The following is a 20,828-nucleotide window of genomic DNA, read 5'->3' on the forward strand; positions in this document are numbered from 1 at the left end:
AAGATCCAAATTCAAGATCCAAAATAACTAGAATAACAAGAACACTAAATGAAATTAGAGGATGGAAACTACAAATGAAAGCAATCTAAAATTGGAATTAACACAGATCTAACTAAAGGATCCAAGTAAAATTGAATTGAGAACACTAAAATCTAGAGAGTAGTGAGAGTTTCTCTCTCTAGAATTCAAACTAAAACTAAAACTAAAGTGTGTGGTGATTCATGCCATTCTCTTTCACTTCCAGCCTCTTATCCTCAAATTGGGCTTGAAAGTGGGCCAAAAATCAGCTCAGAAATCGCCCCCAGCGTTTTCTCTTTAATGAGGCACGTGACACTTGTCACACGTACGTGTCGCTTGGATAATGCACTGGCCACGAGTACGCATCAGTCATGTGTACGCGTCGGGTGGACGCTGCACTTAGTCACGCGCACGCGTTAGCCACGCATACGCGTCGTCACCAGCTTCTCAAATCTTTAATTCTTTGTGTTTCTTCCACTTTTGCACGCTTCCTTTCCATCCTCTAAGTCATTCCTGCCCTATAAATCTGAGATCACTCAACAAACACATCACGGCATCGAATGATAATAAGAGAGGATTAAGAATTAACATTTTTAAGGCCTAGGAAACATGTTTTCATTCTTAAGAACAAATTAGGAAGGAATCTCAAAACATGCAATTTACATGAATAAGTGTAAGAATAGTTGACAAAATCCACTCAATTCAATTCAAAATATACCATAAGATAGTGGTTTTTCAAGAGTTGTAATGGGGTTAGGGTTAATGTAGGATTGTATTTGGTCAAGTGGACTAAAGTTTGAATCCTTGATTAACCTAAACTTCCCATCTAACCTAAGACAATCCATGTAATCAAAATACAAAACCTAACTACCCATTGACTATTGACGTTGGGATTTTTGCTAGTAAAGAATATCATAAAAATAGTCGTGTTGTAGATATAGTCTCTAAACCAACAAAAATCCCTTCGTACAAACGTTTTGGGTGTCACAAGTAACAAACCCCTTTAGAAATTGTTAACCGAGTATTCAAACCTCGGGTCGTCTTCTCAAGGAACTGCGAGGAAGTGTGTTCTTATTATTGGCTATAAAGGTTGTAATCGGGGTTTAGAAGATGAGAAGCAAGTAATTTAAATGACAAGTAAAGTAAATGGCAATTAAAATAAATAAATACTATAAAGTAAACTTTTGGCAAGGTAAGAGAAGTCGGAGGTCCAACGTAGTTATCTCTCTCAACTATAATGAAAGTTGAATCTAAACTCCACTTGGTCAACCTTTACTAGGGCAAAGGAAAGTCAGGGGACTAATTAAATTGACCTTTGAATCCTATTTATTTCCTTAAGAAAAGGTTGGGATTGCTTAAGTTCAGCTCAATTAGCAAGATAACGATTATCAATTATGTTGAGTTTAATAACTGTTGAGTTACTAAATTCTTAACCAGAACCAAAAGGAGAAAAAGTAAAATTGCTGGAATAATAAAAATATCCTTAGATAGGAAGCAATGGTGACTTAAATAAAAGAGAACAATCATAAACTGAAAATACCTCAATTATCATTAATTCAAATAACTGTCTGTAACATGGAATAATTCGTAAATCAAATTATAATAATCAATTCAAATGTTGGAATAAATAAATAAAAGTAAAACTAAATTAAAAGAACATTAAACCTGAGATCCAGAGTTACTCTTAAAACAAGAAGAAATCCTAAATCCTAAAAGAGAGAGAGAAGATCTCCCTCTCAACTAAATCTAAATCATTGAAAGGTAAAATATGCGAGCTCTCCCTGAATGGATGCATTCCCACACTTTATAACCTCTGGTCTATGCTGTCTGTACTTGGATCTGGGCCAAAAAGGGCTTCAGAATTCGCTGGGGGCGTATTCTGTAATTTCTGGTGCGTGGCCTCTGTCACGCGTCCGCGTGGGTCACGCGTCCGCGTGGGTCACGCGGTCGCGTCATTTAGAGCTTTTCCTTTCCACGCGGTCGCGTCAGTCATGCGACCGCATCATGTGCGTTCTGCTTAAGGCGCGCGGTCGCGTCAGTCATGCGGTCGCGTCACTGCTGATTCGTGCTTGACACGCGATCGCGTCATCCATGCGATCGCGTGAATACCAGTTTCCTTCAAAGCTCCGTTTTGCTTTCTCCTTCCATTTTTGTATGTTTCCTTTTCCATCCTTTAAGTCATTCTGCCTTAGAAAATCTGAAACTACTCAACACACTAATCACGGCATTGAATGGAAACAAAAGTAATTAAAATAATTAATTTTTAAAGCTTAGGAAACATGTTTTTCACAATATGACATAATAAGGAAGGGAAGGTAAAACCATGCAATTAATGTGAATAAGTAGGTGAAGAGTTGAATAAATCACTTTAATTAAGCACAAAAGAACTCATGAAATATGGGTTTATCAACCTCCCCACACTTAAACACTAGCATGTCCTCATGCTAAATCCAAGGTAAATAATTAAGGTTAAAGTGATGGAATGTTATGAAATGCAACCTATGCTAAATGCATATACCTAATGAGTCATGCAATTCTAATTCATCCACTCATATATAAAGCCTATATGTAGTCAAATTATTTCACATTCTCAAGGAGATATATATACATATATAGCTAACCCTCAAATAATAAAGCACTTTTTGCAAATGAGATGAGAGAAAAAAACTTGCAAGACAATCAGAGATAAATGTTAATGAGCTTTTGAACCCTCACTGGATTTTGTGTTTTCTCTCTAATCACTCAGTGTTTATTGGGTTAATCACTCTATTCTTATTTTTATTCTTCCTTTCTATAACCTTGTTTTTCGTCTAACCAATCAACAATTATAGAACATAGTCATATCAAAACTCATGAGGTCTTTAATTAAGGTTGTAATGGGGTCAAGGCAAAGGGTAAGGATATATGTATAAGGCTAAGTGAGCTAATAAGTGAATCCTTAATTAGACTAAGATCTCACCTAACATACATACTTAGTAAAACAATGCTTCTTTACCTATTCTCCTTATTTTCTCGCTTTTGATGTCACATGCTCATGTTTCAATTCTTGTTTTTATCCCATGTGCATTGCTTTTTATTTTGCATTGGGGAGTTCTTTTTTTTTTTTTTTTGTATCCCTTTATTTACATGCTTGAAAACTAACTTTTTTTTAACTGAATACACATGGTAATTTTAATTAATTTGAATTTTCATGAGCCTGTTTCCCAAAATTTTGAGTTGCTTTATTCTTTTTAATTTTTCTACATTTTGTCTTTATCAACTATGTTCCCAATAAGTTTCCCACATTTTACTCTATTTATAATTTTCTATCTTAAGCTAACCAAGGATTCACTTGGGATTTTCTTTTGTTTTTCTGCTTAAGGCTAGTAATTTGGTTAAAATAGAATAAGGGGGTTTTAAAAAGCTCAAAGGGGGCTAAAAAGGTGATGTAAAAGGTAGGCTAATTTGGGATAAGTGAGCTAAAATCAAATGATGGCCTCAATCATTATTTTGAGATGTACCTATATTCTATAATCGGACATATAGACTAAAACAAAGTAAAGAATACCAGAATAAGAAAGAAGGTTGGAACACACAAGGATAAAATTATGGTTTGAATGTAGCCATACAGTTAAACTCAAAACTCACAGGCTATGTGTTCTCTAGCTGAAAAATCATTTATTACTTATGTATGTCATGCAGGTTTAGTTAAAAATTCTCATTATTCTCTTAAAAAGTAATTTAGGGTAGCCTTTGAAGTTTTAATGTTTCTCCTTGATAAAATGTTGTCAGTTTAACTACATCATGTAATGCTATATATACAAGGTTTTATGGATCTAAATCTATTATGTTCAAGTTCCTAGCTTACTCTTTTTATATTTGTCAATTTAAACTAAGCTATAATTAAGCTATCTTATGTAAAAAGGGTAAACTATACTAATTGATCCACTAATAAGTTAGAATTGCAAACTAAACTAAATAACTAAAATGAACTAAATAACTAAAATATGAACAAAAAATGAAAAATGCAGAAAATAGAGTAAAATACACAAGTAGCAATGTATAAGTACTCAGAAAATAACAATAAAAGAAAAAGAAAAAAATACAGAAAAATATCCAAAATAAAAGAAAAAGTATGTACTAGTTCACCAAAATAAACGCCAGAGATGGCGACCTCCCCACACTTAAAATGAAGCATCGTCCCCGATGCTCAATCAAGCCGGGTGTGAAGGAGTGTCATCACTGGTAGGGATGGTAGCTGGGGTCTCTGTGGCGGTAGTGGGCTGAGAGTCTGGCTGTTGTAGAGGGGGGACTGACTGGAGCGGGATCTCCGGATCTACAGCCTCAAGCTGATGTGGGGCCTCCTGCTGTGGTGTAGCGTGCTCTGTGCCTGCCTGCTGATGAGGCTCCTTCTCGTGCTCATCCTCCTCCTCCTCTGATGGCTCTGATGGTGTGTCGGGCTCGGAGGGGATGTCGGCGCCCTGTCTGATCATCAGCTTCAGATGGGAATAGCGTCGCCTGCTGCGGCGCTCCAATCTCTCATACCGGCGCCTGTTACGGTGCTCCATCTGATCAAGCTGGCGGAATAGACGGTGCACGAGGCGATAAACCGGCTCAGAGGCGGGTGGAGGTGCAGTGGTGGTAGCAGGGGCCGCTGGGGCAGCTGTGGATGAAGAGGGTCCAGCAGACGGAGGGGCTGTCTCATCAGTAGCAGTGACAGGTGGTGGTCTGTAGCCCAAAGCAAGGAAGTTCCTGCTGTGAGGGATGATCTTCCTGCAGTCCGCTGCTGGTGGTCGCTCATCGGCATCCTCCCAAGGCACATCAGCCTGATGGCCTAGCCGTGTAACCAGGTAAGGAAAGGGGAGGGTGCCTCGGACGTGGACCCTGGCCATATAATGCCGGATAAAACGAGGCAAGTACAGGTCCTTACCCTCCAGCACACACCAGAGGAGGGTGATCATGGCAACCGGGATCTCAGTCTCATGAGTACTCGGCATCACATAGTTGCTCAAGATCTGATGCCATAGCCGAGCCTCATCATTCAAGTGTACTCTCTTGATCCCTCTAGGCATAGTGGTGTCCTGACCCATCTCCCAAGGAACAGCAGGGTCGAGAGCTATCCGTGCCTTCACAGCATCCCAATCAAACCGCATCTGGCCCATGTCCTCCTCAGCCTGTGCATAACCATATGGCTGATCGGGCTTGGCTGGGAGCTGGAGAATGGTCTCTATGGCCTCCTCAGTGACCAGAATTTGCTTTCCCCTCAGGTTCACTGCATCTAGGGTAGTAAGGTAGTAGTTGCAATAGAATTCCTGGACCCAAGATGCATTGACCTCTGTCAGTGGTCTCTCCAGAAAGAACCAGCCCCTTTGCTTGATTTGCTCAGTGGTGTATTGCTGGAGGGCTTCTGGAATCTTCAAGGTACGTTCCAGGTATAGATTTCTGGAGTTTGCAAAAGTCGGGTACTTCAGCTCACAATACCGATTTGCAAATTTTATAGGATCAGTCGAAGGGAGCAGCTGGTCAGCTTTTTCCTGCTGTGTGAAGTTCTTCTCCCGCCATGAGGAATCGTGCATTAGAGCAATGATGGACTGGGAGGAATCTCTTCGCTTGCGCTTGCCAGTAGCCTTGCCTTTGCCTTTTCTTTGTGAGGCAGACATCCTGAAAAATAGAAAATCAGGAAATGGAAAAAATAGGAAAGCAAATAGGCAATTTAAATAAAGGAAACTCAAAACGGTAAGGGAGAAATAGAATAAGGAAAATGAGTAATTGAAATGTGATTGAATGAATATTAAATGGAAAGAAAAAAATCAATATGCCATAGTGAGAAAGTTAGAGGAAGTGAAAGTGATAAAAAAAAGATCAAGATGGTTAGTATGGTAAAAAGAAATTAGTAAATTAAAATTAGTGAGTTAGGAAAGTAAGTGGCATAGAAAAAATTCCATATAACAAGGATTCACAGGTAAGAATAGAAGTACTCATAATTGAATAAAGAAAACAGGGTGATGTTAATTTGAATAGAAATAAAGAAATCAGAAATTGGAATCAGTGAATCACAAATGCAGGTTATGAACCAGGAAATCAAAGAGGATAAGAAAGTGGCCCTAGCATTCATGAAATGGTTTGGAAAAAGCAGAGTAAAATAGAGTTGCCAAACCAAAACAAGAATGAAAACAATTTTCAAAAAAAAAAAAAAATTTGGGCAGCATTCCGGCTAAAATTGGATTGTCCCGGGAAATAAACAGCAATCATATCAGTTCATATGAATTAAAAAAATCAAGCTGCATGTACATAGATATAAAATAAACATACAAACTCAATGTAAACAGCAGCAACATACAAGAAAGCAGCATATGAATCATGATTATAGCAGCAACAGATTTGCACATAGGATAAAACAGAAGTAAGAACAGTGCAAGTAAACAGACCTAGATCCACTAACCACAGCCTAAGCTACCTAACAACCTAAAAATCCACTACAGCATGCATATCTATCTATCCTAATGATGAACAGAAATGGAAAAAAAAAGAGTACAGAAAAAAACGACGAACGGATAAAAGGGGGTTGCGTTTTGCGGAACCTGGTAGGCGGAAGGGGTGGAACGGGGAAGAAGGTGGCTGCGGCGGTGTCCGGCGCGGTGGCGGGGCACGGTGTCGCGGTGGCTGCTGATGGGGGCAGTGGCGGCGAGGATTTTGGGTTGGTGATAGAAGAAGGGGGGTGCGGTTGGGTGGCGGAAAGAGAGGGGGGCGCGGCTGGGTGGCCGGCGGTGGTCGCGGAGGCAGTGGTGGAGAGGGGAGGAGAGAGGAGGAAGGGAGAAGAAGGGAGGGGAGGGGGTTGGGGCGGCGGCGTACGGGGTGGCGGCGGCGTCTGGGTGGCCGGCGGTGGCGGCTGGGTGGTGCTGGGTGGTGGTTGGAGGGAGAGGGAGCAGAGAGGGAGAAGAGGGTTGGGGGTGGGAGGGCTCGCGACTGATAGGGTTCGCGGGCTGGGGGGTTATATTTTCGAATCCACGCGGCCGCGTGGGGCACGCGGTCCCGTGGTTGGGACGAAAATGGGACTGACACGATCGCGTGGGTCGCGCGATCGTGTCGCTGAAATTTGTGCTAAACGCACGACTCCAACGCCGTTTTAGCGCAACTCTCTGTCTCCTTTTGGGGTGATGTGCAATCCATGCAACGCGATCGCGTCGCTCACGCGGTCGCGTGGGATTGGTATTGTGCAAGTGACGCGGTCGCATGGGGCATGCGATCGCGTGGGCCAATTTGTGCGAAATGCACAGGGGCCGCACGATTCCAGCTTAACTTTCTGTTTGTTGGATCCTTACGCCGATATATATATATCACGCGGCCGCGTGGGTCACGCGGTCGCGCGGGTGGTGTTTTCCGCGATATGACGCGATCGCATGGGGCATGCAGTCGCGTCGTGCATCCCTTTTTTTTTGTGCATGAAAAATGCAGAATGCAATGATTAATAAGAATGTTATGCATGATTCCAGGTTTAATAAATTAAAATGAAAAAGGAAAAATGAAAGCAATTAACAAGAAATAAATTGAAAAAGAAGCGACCATACCCTGGTGGGTTGTCTCCCACCTAGCACTTTTAGTTAAAGTCCTTAAGTTGGACATTGGAGGAGTATCCTGTTATGGTGGCTTATGTTTAAATTTGTCCAAAAATCTCCACCAGTGCTTGGAATGCCAATGGCCTCCGGGGTCCCAAACTAAGCACGCAAAGCTTCCGAACAACTTTAAATATATTGTTAGGCTCCTGGGATGACAAATGTCAGAATAAACTCCAGGATTCCAAGCCTTGCTTTTAAATCCGCCTCCGTCTTGATCTACATGTCTCCATTCGGGCGGGTTAAAAAGTAGAATCTCACCTTGGTGACCAAACGTTTTCCGTGATCCATGTGATTGAGCATGATACCAATCCGTGTACTTTGAAGTGAAGCGTGGAACCTTATTGAACCTTGTGCACCAGCTCTGAGTACGAGCCATTTCCCTTTTACTCTTAAAGCCGCAGAGAGCTCTAAGCTGGCCATCTGTTTCAAGTAAACCATATTCAAGTGAATAAGTAAAGTTATAAGTTAAGGATTGTACCCACTTGAAGCTTGTATTAGGTGGTAATAGCCTTGGGACAGGTGTTTTTGGTGGTTCTACAAGTTCCGTTTCCTTGTGCTCTTCTGTGAATTCTCCCACTTCCTTGCAAAGATCTTCAATTGTATCTGTATCCTGGTCAAAATCTTCTATGTCTTCCTCATCACTCGAGTCATAGATTGGAGGTTGAGAGAAATCTACCTCCGCATCATCTTCATATTCACTTGGGAAAAATTCTTCGATCTCAGAGAATTCACTTGCGGACGCAAGTTCATCACTAGGAGAACTAGACTTGTGACTATCATCATCAAGGAAATTTGCTTCTTGGATTATTCCGTCTGATTCTTTGTAAACGACTTGCCTTGGAGATTGTACGGTATCCTCCTTAGCATCAACTGTAGCATCTTGGACGGAGTTTTCCTCAATTCTGGATTCCCAAGGAAGTTCAGAATCTCCTAGATCTTCAACCAAACTCTTCTTCTTGAACAATGACAGCTTCTTCCACTTGTTCTAGTACGAATTCATTCTCTATCTTGTCCACTGGAGTCTCTAGTATTTCTTTCATGCTACGCTCTTCATCGGGCTGTCCACATGGAGCTGTGGTTGATCCTTGTATATTTGAGCGCCTAGTGGCCCATTGAATTAGTGCTTGCTCCAGTTGTTGAATGATTGTTTGAAATTTAATTACTGTTTCTTTTAGGCGATCCTCTGCTTCGCGGTTTGCCAGACTTGGACATGATACAAAGGAAAGTGGTGATGATTGGGAACGATTGGATTGGTATTGGGGTAAGGAAGGATCATATGATGGCGAATGGTGAAGAGAAGCTTGTGAGTGTGGTGGTTCGAGGTTATGTTGAAAGGATGGTTCATATGCACGGGGTGGGGCTTGTTGGTAGTTACAAGGTTGTCCACCATGTCTTTCAGCTGGGTATGCACGGTAGAATGGTCTTTGTCCAGGATATCTCGGAGGGTGTTGCTGCCAAAAGGGTTGATTAGATCCTCTTGGTTCCATCCATCCTTGATTGGTCTGACCTTGATGCACATTCCTGCTGTAACTTCTATTTCCTTTAACAATATTAGAACCAAACTCAAAGCGAGAGGGGTGAGAGTTCATAGTAGCAAATAAAGATAAAAAGGAAAAACAAAAATAAATAAACAAGCAAAAGAAAAATATTTACAATAACCAATAATAAGGCACACGTTAGCAGTTCCTCGGCAACGGCGCCATTTTGACGTTGAGATTTTTGCCAGTAAAGAATGTCATAAAAACAGTCGCGTTGTAGATATAGTCTCTAAACCAACAAAAATCCCTTCGTACAAACGTTTTGGGTGTCACAAGTAACAAACCCCTTTAGAAATTGTTAACCGAGTATTCAAACCTCGGGTCGTCTTCTCAAGGAACTGCGAGGAAGTGTGTTCTTATTATTGGCTATAAAGGTTGTAATCGGGGTTTAGAAGATGAGAAGCAAGTAATTTAAATGATAAGTAAAGTAAATGGCAATTAAAATAAATAAATACTGTAAAGCAAACTTTTGGCAAGGTAAGAGAAGTCGGAGGTCCAACGTAGTTATCTCTCTCAACTATAATGAAAGTTGAATCTAAACTCCACTTGGTCAACCTTTACTAGGGCAAAGGAAAGTCAGGGGACTAATTAAATTGACCTTTGAATCCTATTTATTTCCTTAAGAAAAGGTTGGGATTGCTTAAGTTCAGCTCAATTAGCAAGATAACGATTATCAATTATGTTGAGTTACTAAATTCTTAACCAGAACCAAAAGGGGAAAAAGTAAAATTGCTGGAATAATAAAAATATCCTTAGATAGGAAGCAATGGTGACTTAAATCAAAGAGAACAATCATAAACTGAAAATACCTCAATTATAATTAATTCAAATAATTGTCTGTAACATGGAATAATTCGTAAATCAAATTATAATAATCAATTCAAATGTTGGAATAAATAAATAAAAGTAAAACTAAATTAAAAGAACATTAAACCTGGGATCCAGAGTTACTCTTAAAACAAGAAGAAATCCTAAATCCTAAAAGAGAGAGAGAGAAGATCTCCCTCTCAACTAAATCTAAATCATTGAAAGGTAAAATATGCGAGCTCTCCCTGAATGGATGCATTCCCACACTTTATAACCTCTGGTCTATGCTGTCTGTACTTGGATCTGGGCCAAAAAGGGCTTCAGAATTCGCTGGGGGCGTATTCTGTAATTTCTGGTGCGTGGCCTCTGTCACGCGTCCGCGTGGGTCACGCGGTCGCGTCATTTGGAGCTTTTCCTTTCCACGCGGTCGCGTCAGTCATGCGACCGCGTCATGTGCGTTCTGCTTAAGGCGCGCGGTCGCGTCAGTCATGCGGGCGCGTCGCTGCTGATTCGTGCTTGACACGCGATCGCGTCATCCATGCGATCGCGTGAATACCAGTTTCCTTCAAAGCTCCGTTTTGCTTTCTCCTTCCATTTTTGTATGTTTCCTTTTCCATCCTTTAAGTCATTCTGCCTTAGAAAATCTGAAACTACTCAACACACTAATCACGGCATCGAATGGAAACAAAAGTAATTAAAATAATTAATTTTTAAAGCTTAGGAAACATGTTTTTCACAATATGACATAATAAGGAAGGGAAGGTAAAACCATGCAATTAATGTGAATAAGTAGGTGAAGAGTTGAATAAATCACTCTAATTAAGCACAAAAGAACTCATGAAATATGGGTTTATCAACTATCTTTTGCCACATATTCATGCATCCCGAATTTGGGTACAATACATATGTATTGCTATCACCACTTACTTTGGGGCATTTTTCTCCCTTTTTTATTGCTTTTTTTTCTTTTATTTTAGTTTTTTTTCTTTTGTTTTTCTTATTTTTCTTTTTATTCTTTTTATATATGTGGTGGATAACATATATACGAGAGATCAATGCATATGATTAAGGTATTAAATGCACGAACATGTGCTCAACTATCTTTTTCACATTTTTACAAAGATATACAATACCTAATTCTCAAATCAAACGTTCCCATACCCAATTTCTCCACACTTAAATTATACACACTCTCACTAGTCTAAGCTAACCAAAGATTCAAATTAAGAAAATTTTTTCCCATTTAGAGTTAGTGATGTGCTAAAATAGAGAAAAAATGGGGTAAAATAGACTCAACATTGGGTTGCAAAGGATGATGAAAGGGTAAGGCCATTTGGGTATGTGAGCTTAGTGAAATAAAGGCCTCAATCACATAAATGCATTCATACATCAAACAATGGAAATATAGAATCAAGCAAGACAAAGATCACAGTCTTAGAGAAAACACACACCGAAACAAAATATATTAGTTGATAAAATGCAACCAATCAAATAGGTTCAAAATCTCACTAGGCTTGTCTGTTCTAGCTCTAAAATCATGTTCCAAAATAAATTTCTTCAAGCAAGTTCAACAAAAATTTTGATTCAAATTAGTGAAATGCCCTAAAACAGTTTTCTTGGAAAGGAATTCATCACTTCAACCAAGTAGTCTAAACAAGAAGGAAGTAGTAGATTATGCACAAATTCTAACTATAATGCGATCTATCATGCAAATGACTAACTATAAAAGGTAAATTATACTAACTAACAAAGAAAATTAAAGATTGGGTGTTGGAGAAAGGAATTGTTACCCACAAAAGTCGGTCCTTGACCTCCCACACTTAAAGATTACACCGTCCTTGGTGCATGTAAAGATGTGCAAGTGGATCTGAAATTGCCACTTTCAATGGTCTAAGGATGGTGTGACAGGGGCGCCTCCATGTCCACCTCTCGATTGCATTTTTTGCCAAAATTTGAAGGGGCCTCCGGGGTATCGGTCTCCGGCCTCCATGGATGGGATAGACAACTAAGGTGCATCCTCTCTCGGCGATTGTCCTGAAAATGAGGGAAATGGGGAAATTTGAAGCTTAGAGAGAAGGACAAAATATTAAGAAAGTGCTAGCAAAGAATAAAGCCAAACAAGAATAGGATCTCTCCATTACATGGTAGCTACAATATGTAAGGGAGAAAGCAATAAAAGCATTAAGGCATATCACTAGCACTTGATGCATGTGTCAAGAGGCACACAAGTATAAAACAAGAAAAGAGCAACTCAAATTGAAATTAATAAAGATAAACACGTGCAAGAATAGTGAAGACATGAGAAAAGCACTAACCCACTCTAACTCGAAAGCAATGGGCACAAAGATAAACGAATATGGAGTTAGAGAGGAATAAACCAACACTTCATGCATGATGTTACAAGAATAGCAAGATTAGAATGCACAAGGTATGCATCACCAAGCAATAAGAGCCACCAAAGCAATCTATTGGATTCACAAAAATTAAGTACGAAATAACCAACACTAAGGAGAAAAAAATAACAAGTATAGAAAATAAGGATGAAGAACTAATTACATATAGCAAAATAAAATCTCAAACAACAAGAACAAAGGTGATCAAGTATCACAAGCAAATGAAAATTAGAAAGAGAGAAGTGGAGAAGTAAATTTTTTAAAAAAAAAAGAAAGGTAAAAAAATGGAGACATGTAAGTGAGTAATGGTGAAAAATGGAAAATTGAAGAAGAAGAAAGAAAGAAAGAAGAAGAAGTAGGAAAGAAATAAAGAAGGAAGAAGTAAAGAGAAGGAAACAGGGCAGCGCGCCCTTTATTTGAATTCAGAAAGCGACGCGTACGCGTCAGTCACGCGTACGTGTGGGAGGGAGAAAACGCTTATGACGCGCGTGAGAAGCAGAAAAGAGAAGGTGACGCGTATGCGTAAGTCGTGCTTACGCGTGGAGACTTTTCGTGCTCTTTGCACAACACTCGCATGGTTTCAGCACAACTCTCTGCTTTTTGAACGATGCAGCAGCAGCATTTCAGCATAAAAAATTCACAATTCATGAAACAAGTGTAACGCATACGCGTCGGTCACACACACGCGTGGGTAGGAGAAAAAATAGATGACGCGTACGCGTCAGCCACACGTACGCGTGGCATTGGTTGTGCGCCTAGCACCCCACCCGCATGATTCCAGCACAACTCTCTGTTTTGGAACTATGCAGCAGCACCCTCCCCGCACTATTCTGGTATGGTGGTGTTTTCAGGGTCACGCGTACGCGCCAGGCACACGCACATGTGAGGTGCCCCTTTTTTTTTCATAATATAGGGGAAGTGTAATTAAGCACACTTTAGGCACCTAGATAAGCAAAATACTCCAAAAACACTTAAAAATTCAAGGCAACCACAAAATTGCCAACATATCTAATCAAATTCAAGAAACTCCTACTATATCTAATCAAACATTTCTACTAAAAAAGATGAAAATAAAGTTAAAGAAGATGCAAACTAGGAAGATCATACCATGTTGAGGTGTCTCCCACCTAACACTTTTCTTTAACGTCCTTAAGTTGGACGGTCAATGAGCTCTTGTTATGACGGTCTATGCTTCCATTCCTTCTTGAGTCTCCACCGATGTTTGGCCTTCACAAGTTCTTTGGGATCCAAAGTGAGGTCCGCTAAGTCTTCAAGAACTTCTTCTTGGTGATCCTTATGATTCCGTGTGGATGGCATAATTCTTGAATTCCTATTGAGATACCCTACTACACCTTGGAATCCCCTCATCTTTTCGTTGCACCATGCTTAGACCTCAAATGTTGATTTGGTTTCTTTGATGGACTTTGATCTCTTTGCCACTCAACATTCATTTGCTCACCATTTAGCATTCCAAGAAGGATTTGAAGTTGAGAATCTGTTTCCAAGATAGCATATTGATGTGGGCCTATGAAGCTCCTTGGTGAAATTGTCATATACTCAATTTGCTCATGCATGAGCACCTTCACTTCTTGGTGTTTTGACTCTTCTTCATCAACATGTTGTAGATTTTTCCCATCCACTGTCTTTAAATATTCCTCATTATCAATCAAATCAAATTTGGGGAGTTGGGTAAAGTCCACTTCAACATTTTGTAGTACCCTTCATCAACCTCCTCTAAGCCTTCTTCATTATAAAACACATCAAATTTAGGAGGTTGGGTGAAATATACATTAGTATTCACTTCTTCCGACTCAATTACCTCATCTTCCTCTAAGAAGGCACACTTTGATTGGAGAGCGAAAGATTGCAACTCCTCATTAGAGTCTTCTTGCAATAGTGGAGGTGGTGGGAAGTCCACATCATAGTCACAATTCTTCCCCACATTTAGACTTTTACTCATACTCATCTCATGAGGAGTCTCATGGTGGATCTCAACTACAACTTCATCAATCAAATCACACCGGAAGATAGAACGGTCCACCGGCAGATGCTTCATAGTCTCATCCAAATTAAAGCTCACGGATTTACCAGCAATCTCAAAAGAATAAGTGCCCGAAAATGCATCCAGCTTAAACCTAGAAGTCTTCAAGAAAGGCCTCCCTAATAGAATGGATGACGGCTTCCCGGAGTCATTAGGAAGCATCTCTAGGATGTAAAAATCAATTGGGAAGATTAATCCCTTGATGCTCACTAAGACATCCTCAGCAATACCGGCCACAGATATAATGCTCTTGTCGACTAAAACAAAACGAGCTGCCGATATTTTCAATGGTGAAAGGTCCAATTCATTGTAAACAAACAAAGGCATAATGCTCACACAAGCACCAAGATCACACATACAATCTACAAATTCAACATCATCTATAGTGTAAGAAACTAAGCAAGGACTGGGATCGCCACATCTCTCTGGTATAGCACCCATCAAAGTAGAAATTGAGCTACCCAAAGGAATAGTTTCTAATTCATTAATCTTTCCTTGTTCATGCACAAATCTTTTAAAAACTTAGCTTAGGAACTTGGCGAATAGCATCCAAAAGGGGAATGGTTACCTCAACCTTTTTGAAGATATCTACCATTTTGGGATCTAGCTCCACTTGCTTTTTAGTCCTCTTTGTCAAAATGGAAAATGGGATTGGCATGGCTTCTTTAAAGATATCTTCTTCCTTGGAGCCACTTTTCCTGGCTTGAGCAACTTCCTCTTCAACAATTTCTTGTACCTCTTCCTCATCTTCTACATCCTCTACCTCAACAATGTCTTCATCAATTGTAGCCTCCTTCGCCTTTGATTCCTTGGAGCTCCTCTCTTGTAGTATGGTGCCGGACCGAAATAAGATAGCATTGATACTACCCTTTGGGTTGGGCAATGGTTGAGAGGGAAGTGCACTTGAGCTTGAAGGTTGGAAGGCGCTTTGGTTATTGTTGGAGGGTAAAGGTAAGCGGGATATAAGCTCTTAGAGAGTAGAGGTGAGTGTGGTTTGAAGCTCTCTTTGCCCTTGAAGAATAATGCGAAGGGTATCATCTGTTGGAGCTTGATTGGAGGAAGAAGAATGGTAGGTGATTTGAGGAACTTGTGGTTGGGTAATTTGAGGCACTTGAGCTTGCCTTTGGTGAGGTGGTTGGTATCTTTGACCTTGGTTTTGTTGTTGGTAGGGAGGATTTTGTTGATAGCGATTTTGTTGAAAATTATTGTTTTCCCTTTGACTTGCACCATTGTCTCTCCCTCCTTGGTTGTAATTGTATTGATACCCTTGGTTTTGCCACCCTTGGTTATAATTTTTCCCTTGTTGATAGTTACCTCCTTGATTTAGACGGTTGAAGTAAGCGTTGGTGGCTGCCACGGTATTCTCCTCTTAGAGTTGTGGACATTCATCAGTATAGTGAGAGTTAAAAGCACAAACTTCACACATTTTTTGTGGGACTACCATTTGGTATTGTTGTTGTGGAGGAGGTTGTTGTTGATTTTGATGGATTTGCTTGAGGATGGTGGTCATCTCCCATAAGGTCTTGGTGAGGGCAGACTCATTAGAGGAAACTTCATTGATGGCCCTTGGATGATTGTTTCTTTGTCTTGCATGTTGGGTAGATTCGGCTAGATCGGCAATGAGTTGCCATGCTTCTTCCGCCGTTTTGTACTTCGTTAAAGAGCCGTTACTCGAAACATCCAAAAGGATCTTATCTTGAGGTTTCATGCCTTGGCAAAAGTACCTAATCAACACCAAATCGTCAATCATGTGATGAGGACATGAATCAAGGAGTTTTCTAAAGCGTTCCCAATACTCATAGAGAATTTCCGAGTCACCTTGAATGATACATGAAATCTCTTTTCTCAACCTATCCGTCACTTCCGGTGGGAATAATTTATCCAAAAACTCCCTTCTAAGCAAATTCCAATTAGTGACAACCTCCTCGGATTAAGTATAGAACCATTCTTTAGCTCTTCTCTCAAGAGAAAATGGGAAGGCATATAACCAAATGGCAACCCCATTCGCACCATACCGCCTAGTAGTTGAACAAGCTGCTTGAAAGTCTCTAAGGTGCTTGATGGGATCTTGAGCGGGTAGACCATGGAACTTAGGAAGTAGATTAATCAACCCGGTCTTTAGCTCAAAATCGGCATTCAAATTCGGATTACGCATTTGAAATGGTTGGAGGATGAAGTCCGGAGCTCTCGCCTCCTTGAGAGTGATTCTTCTAGGAGCGGCCATAGTATCGGTACCTAAATCAATGGAAGAGATATTAATAGTATCAATGGAAGAGTAGATAGTTCCTTCCTCAAATGATGCTTTTGATTCAACCTCGGATAAGGTTGGTGAATTGGTAGAAACCCCTTCACCACCTCCAAAGGCTAACCGACGCCGAGTTTGCCTAATGTGAGATAAAGTCCTTTCAATTTTGGGATCAAATGAGGCTAAGTTCAGATCCAGTAGTGAACACGTCATTCAATGATAGAAACATAGAGTTAATGACAACAAAATACACTAAGCAAAGTAACTACTAAATGCTATTAAAAATGAATCCTAACTAATAACCAAACTAGCAAACAATCAAGGAAAGTACAAATATTCACATATGAACATATTTACACCAACCAATAACATGGCACACATATGCAACTCCCCAGCAATGGTGCCAAAACTTGACGCGAAGATAAATGTCGGTATAGAATTTACTAAAAGAATTCCGTTGTAAGCATAGTATAAACCAACAATATATCCTCTAATCAAAGTTAGAAAGTGTGTCACAACAATAAAATCAATAACCAGGAGTGGAATCCCGGGTCGTTTTTCCTAGGAGTTGCCATAGTATGCACATCATTGGTTAGGGGTTCCTTGGGGATGTTTGGAGTTGAAGGCAAGAGAAGTAAACAACTAGAAATCAAAGCAATTAACAATTAACAATCAAACAACGTAAAAACCCTGGCTAGGAGTGAGAATTGGAATTCCTATCCTCATTATCATCATTAATTGTGACAAGAATTGTCCATTGCTCCCACTTAGTTAACTTCTAACAATGAAGGAAAGTCAAGTGGTATAATTGACTCTAATCCACACATCTTAGTCAAATCCTAGTGAAAGACTAGCTTTAGCTTTGGTAGAATTCAAGTCAACTAGCAACTTTTAATTATCAATCAACAAAAGACTTTGACAATTCAAGAGTCTCTAATTGCTCAACCCCCAAGCCAAGAGTGGAAATCTACTCCATAGCTATAAGTGACATTTTCTCAAACACTTGGTGAGTAAGAATAAAAGACATTATTGAGAAAGCAATTCAAATTAAAGCTATCCACTACAAACAACTAACAATAACAAAGCAATTAACAACAATGAACATGAAATTCCTCAATGCATTAATAGAAATCAATCTCAACAAGATCCAAATTCAAGATCCAAAATAACTAGAATAACAAGAACACTAAATGAAATTAGAGGATGGAAACTACAAATTAAAGCAATCTAAAATTGGAATTAGCACAGATCTAACCAAAGGATCCAAGTGAAATTGAATTGATAACACTAAAACTTAGAGAGTAGTGAGAGTTTCTCTCTCTAGAATTCAAACTAAAACTAAAACTAAAGTGTGTGGTGATTCATGCCATTCTCTTTCACTCCGAGCCTCTTATCCTCAAATTAGGCTCAAAACTGGGCAAAAAATCAGCTCAAAAATCGCCCCAAGCATTTTCTATTTAATGAGGCACGTGATGCTTGTCGCGCGTACGCGTCGCTTGGATAATGCACTGGCCACGCGTACGCGTCGGGTGGACGCTGTACTTAGTCACGCGCACGCGTCAGCCACGCATACGCGTCGTCACCAGCTTCTCAAATATTGTATTCTTTCTGTTCCTTCCACTTTTGCATGCTTCATTTCCATCCTCTAAGACATTCCTGCCCTATAAACTTGAGATCACTCAACAAACACATCATGGCATTGAATGGTAATAAGAGAAGATTAAGAATTAACATTTTTAAGGCTTAGAAAGCATGTTTTCATTCTTAAGCACAAATTAGGAAGGAATTTCAAAAACATGCAATTTACATGAATATATGTGAGAATAGTTGACAAAATCCACTCAATTCAATCCAAAATATACCATAAAATAGTGGTTTATCAGATTTCTTATTGTCTCTCTAGCAGAGTTCAAAACATAATACTTTCCATCACGCTCTAATTCACTTTTGTATAAAAAAATTATTCTGGTAGCATCTTCATTAACTTGTTGTATCAAATCACCAAACTTTTTATCTACAGCACTCATACTCTGTCATATAAAAAAATATTACGAGAAGAAGAGAGGGGGTATTTCTTATATGAGAGGAGAAGGAAATAGAGTGCAGAACATGAACATCTCAAAATACACAAAAAAATATTACAGAACATGAACCATCCCGAAATCCACAGTATAGCAGTGTTGCAAAAATATAGGTGCTTGATCAGGTGTTGTTTAAAATTGCAGTATCAATTTTGTGGCCAAAAACACAGAATTTATCTCACCCCTGTCTCACAGACACAACATCAATAATAAACCAACAACATAAATAATTTCTGTAATTTTATTCCATTATTTTTGTGTCAAATTTATCTAATGTAGTATTTTTAAAAAAAAAGTAATCTGTTAATAAAGATAACAAATAAATTAACAAAATTTTTATATTTTATTCCTTGAATAATTTTATCTAAAAAGTTATTAAAATGATTAGTATATTATTTTTTAAATTTAATTCATTAATATAAAATATCATATATATATATAAAAAAGTTTTTCTTAAAATATAAGATAAAGTGAAGAGGTTGAAATTTAAGGATGGTTAGTTAGCTGTTTAAAATAAAATAAAAAATTGAAAAAAAATCACTGCACATCTTTTTTTTTTCTCTTCCAATTTCCACTTGTTCTTATTATTATACCTAGCAAGCAAACTTAATCATTATCATCATCATCAACACGGTGTCGTATAGAGAGGGACAGTAAGAGCAAGAGAGCGAGAGCGAGAACAAGAGCAAGATGATAGAATAATCGAGAGGTTGATTAATTCTATCTGACTCTGGAATTATGCTAAGAAGGTTCTACAACTTAGCCAAAAGACTCAATTTGATTTTTTTTTTAAATATAGGTAAAAAAACAAAAATAAAAATAAGTCATGTAAATTGTTTACTTTTTTATTTTTATTTAATATAAATAAAGAAATTAAAAAAAATTTAAATGTGTAAAAAAATAAAAAAGCAACATTTTAATATCAGAGAATAATTTTGTTCACATTAAAAAATATATTATTATATAAGTAGTTAATTTTATTAAAATAATATTATATATAATATTTTGCATAAAATACATGTTTACAAATATTTGGAGAAAAATTATATTATATAATACTATATTTTTAACAAAATTAATTATTATTATATTTTTTATTTTTTAACAAATAACCTAATTATTTTTAAGCAATATAAAATAATTTAGTTATTTTATATTTTTTAATTAAAAATAACATTGTATAGTAATTAATCTTAATAAATAAAAAATATTTTATATGTATTTACATATTTTATATTTATACATTTTATATATATATGTATTAATATGTTCTATATATATAAAATCTATCAATAATTTAATATATTTTTTATAATATCTTTTAATTTTTATTTAATAAAATTTATTAATTCATAAAAGATGATGTGTCTAATACATACAAATTATAGAGCTAGTTTTAAATTCACCCCTTTTAATTTAGGATAAAATAGGAAATTATTACCATGCCCTTTTTGGTAACTTAAAAATAGGGGTCACACCTTGCTTTTTTTGGTTTAATTATTCATTATAATTTTATTAAATTTTTAATTAAATTCTTATATTTTTTAATTAAATTTTTATATTATTTTTAATTTTTTAATTAAATTTTTTATATATAAAAAATATTAAAATTAATAGAATATTTTTCTTAAAATATATACGATTAAAAATTTAATTATGTTTTTAATTATAAATATTTTTAATTTACAAAAAAATATTTAATTAACTTTAATATATTTTATATTAAAAAAATTTAATTATAAAATTAAAAATAATACAAAAATTTAATTAAAAAAATAAAAATTTAATTATAAATTTAATAAAATTATAAAAATTAACAAAAATAATTAAATGGTCGATTTTTTTAGTGACTTCCCTGATATTTTGTTTTCAGCATATATAATCAATCAATATTCTTACTACTATAGTTATATACAAAAAATATCATTTATATACTAAAATTAATTACTAAAATCAATCATTAATATATATAAATATATATGTAATTTAATTTATTTTTAATATATATTTATATTTTAAGTTTTTAACATATATTTTATATTTTTTATTTTATATTGGGTATAGAATATAAAATATAGAATATAATTAACAACGGGAAAGAAGCGCACAA

General features: G+C 37.5%; 1 protein-coding gene and 1 non-coding gene across 2 annotated transcripts; one reads left to right on the forward strand and one right to left on the reverse strand.

The window, feature by feature from the left end:
- Nucleotides 1–14,017: 14,017 nt before the first annotated feature.
- Nucleotides 14,018–14,833, reverse strand: LOC107640313 (uncharacterized). Its single transcript, XM_016343844.1, has one exon. It carries the CDS (start codon nucleotides 14,831–14,833, stop codon nucleotides 14,018–14,020), a length of 816 nt encoding a protein of 271 aa, XP_016199330.1.
- Nucleotides 14,834–16,140: 1,307 nt separating this feature from the next.
- Nucleotides 16,141–16,244, forward strand: LOC148563543 (small nucleolar RNA R71). Its single transcript, XR_015885226.1, has one exon. It is a non-coding gene; the product is annotated as a small nucleolar RNA R71 (small nucleolar RNA).
- Nucleotides 16,245–20,828: the final 4,584 nt, after the last annotated feature.

This window comes from Arachis ipaensis, chromosome B5 (assembly GCF_059453495.1).
Source record: "Arachis ipaensis isolate K30076 ecotype BB chromosome B5, ASM5945349v1, whole genome shotgun sequence".
Classification (NCBI taxonomy): domain Eukaryota; kingdom Viridiplantae; phylum Streptophyta; class Magnoliopsida; order Fabales; family Fabaceae; genus Arachis; species Arachis ipaensis.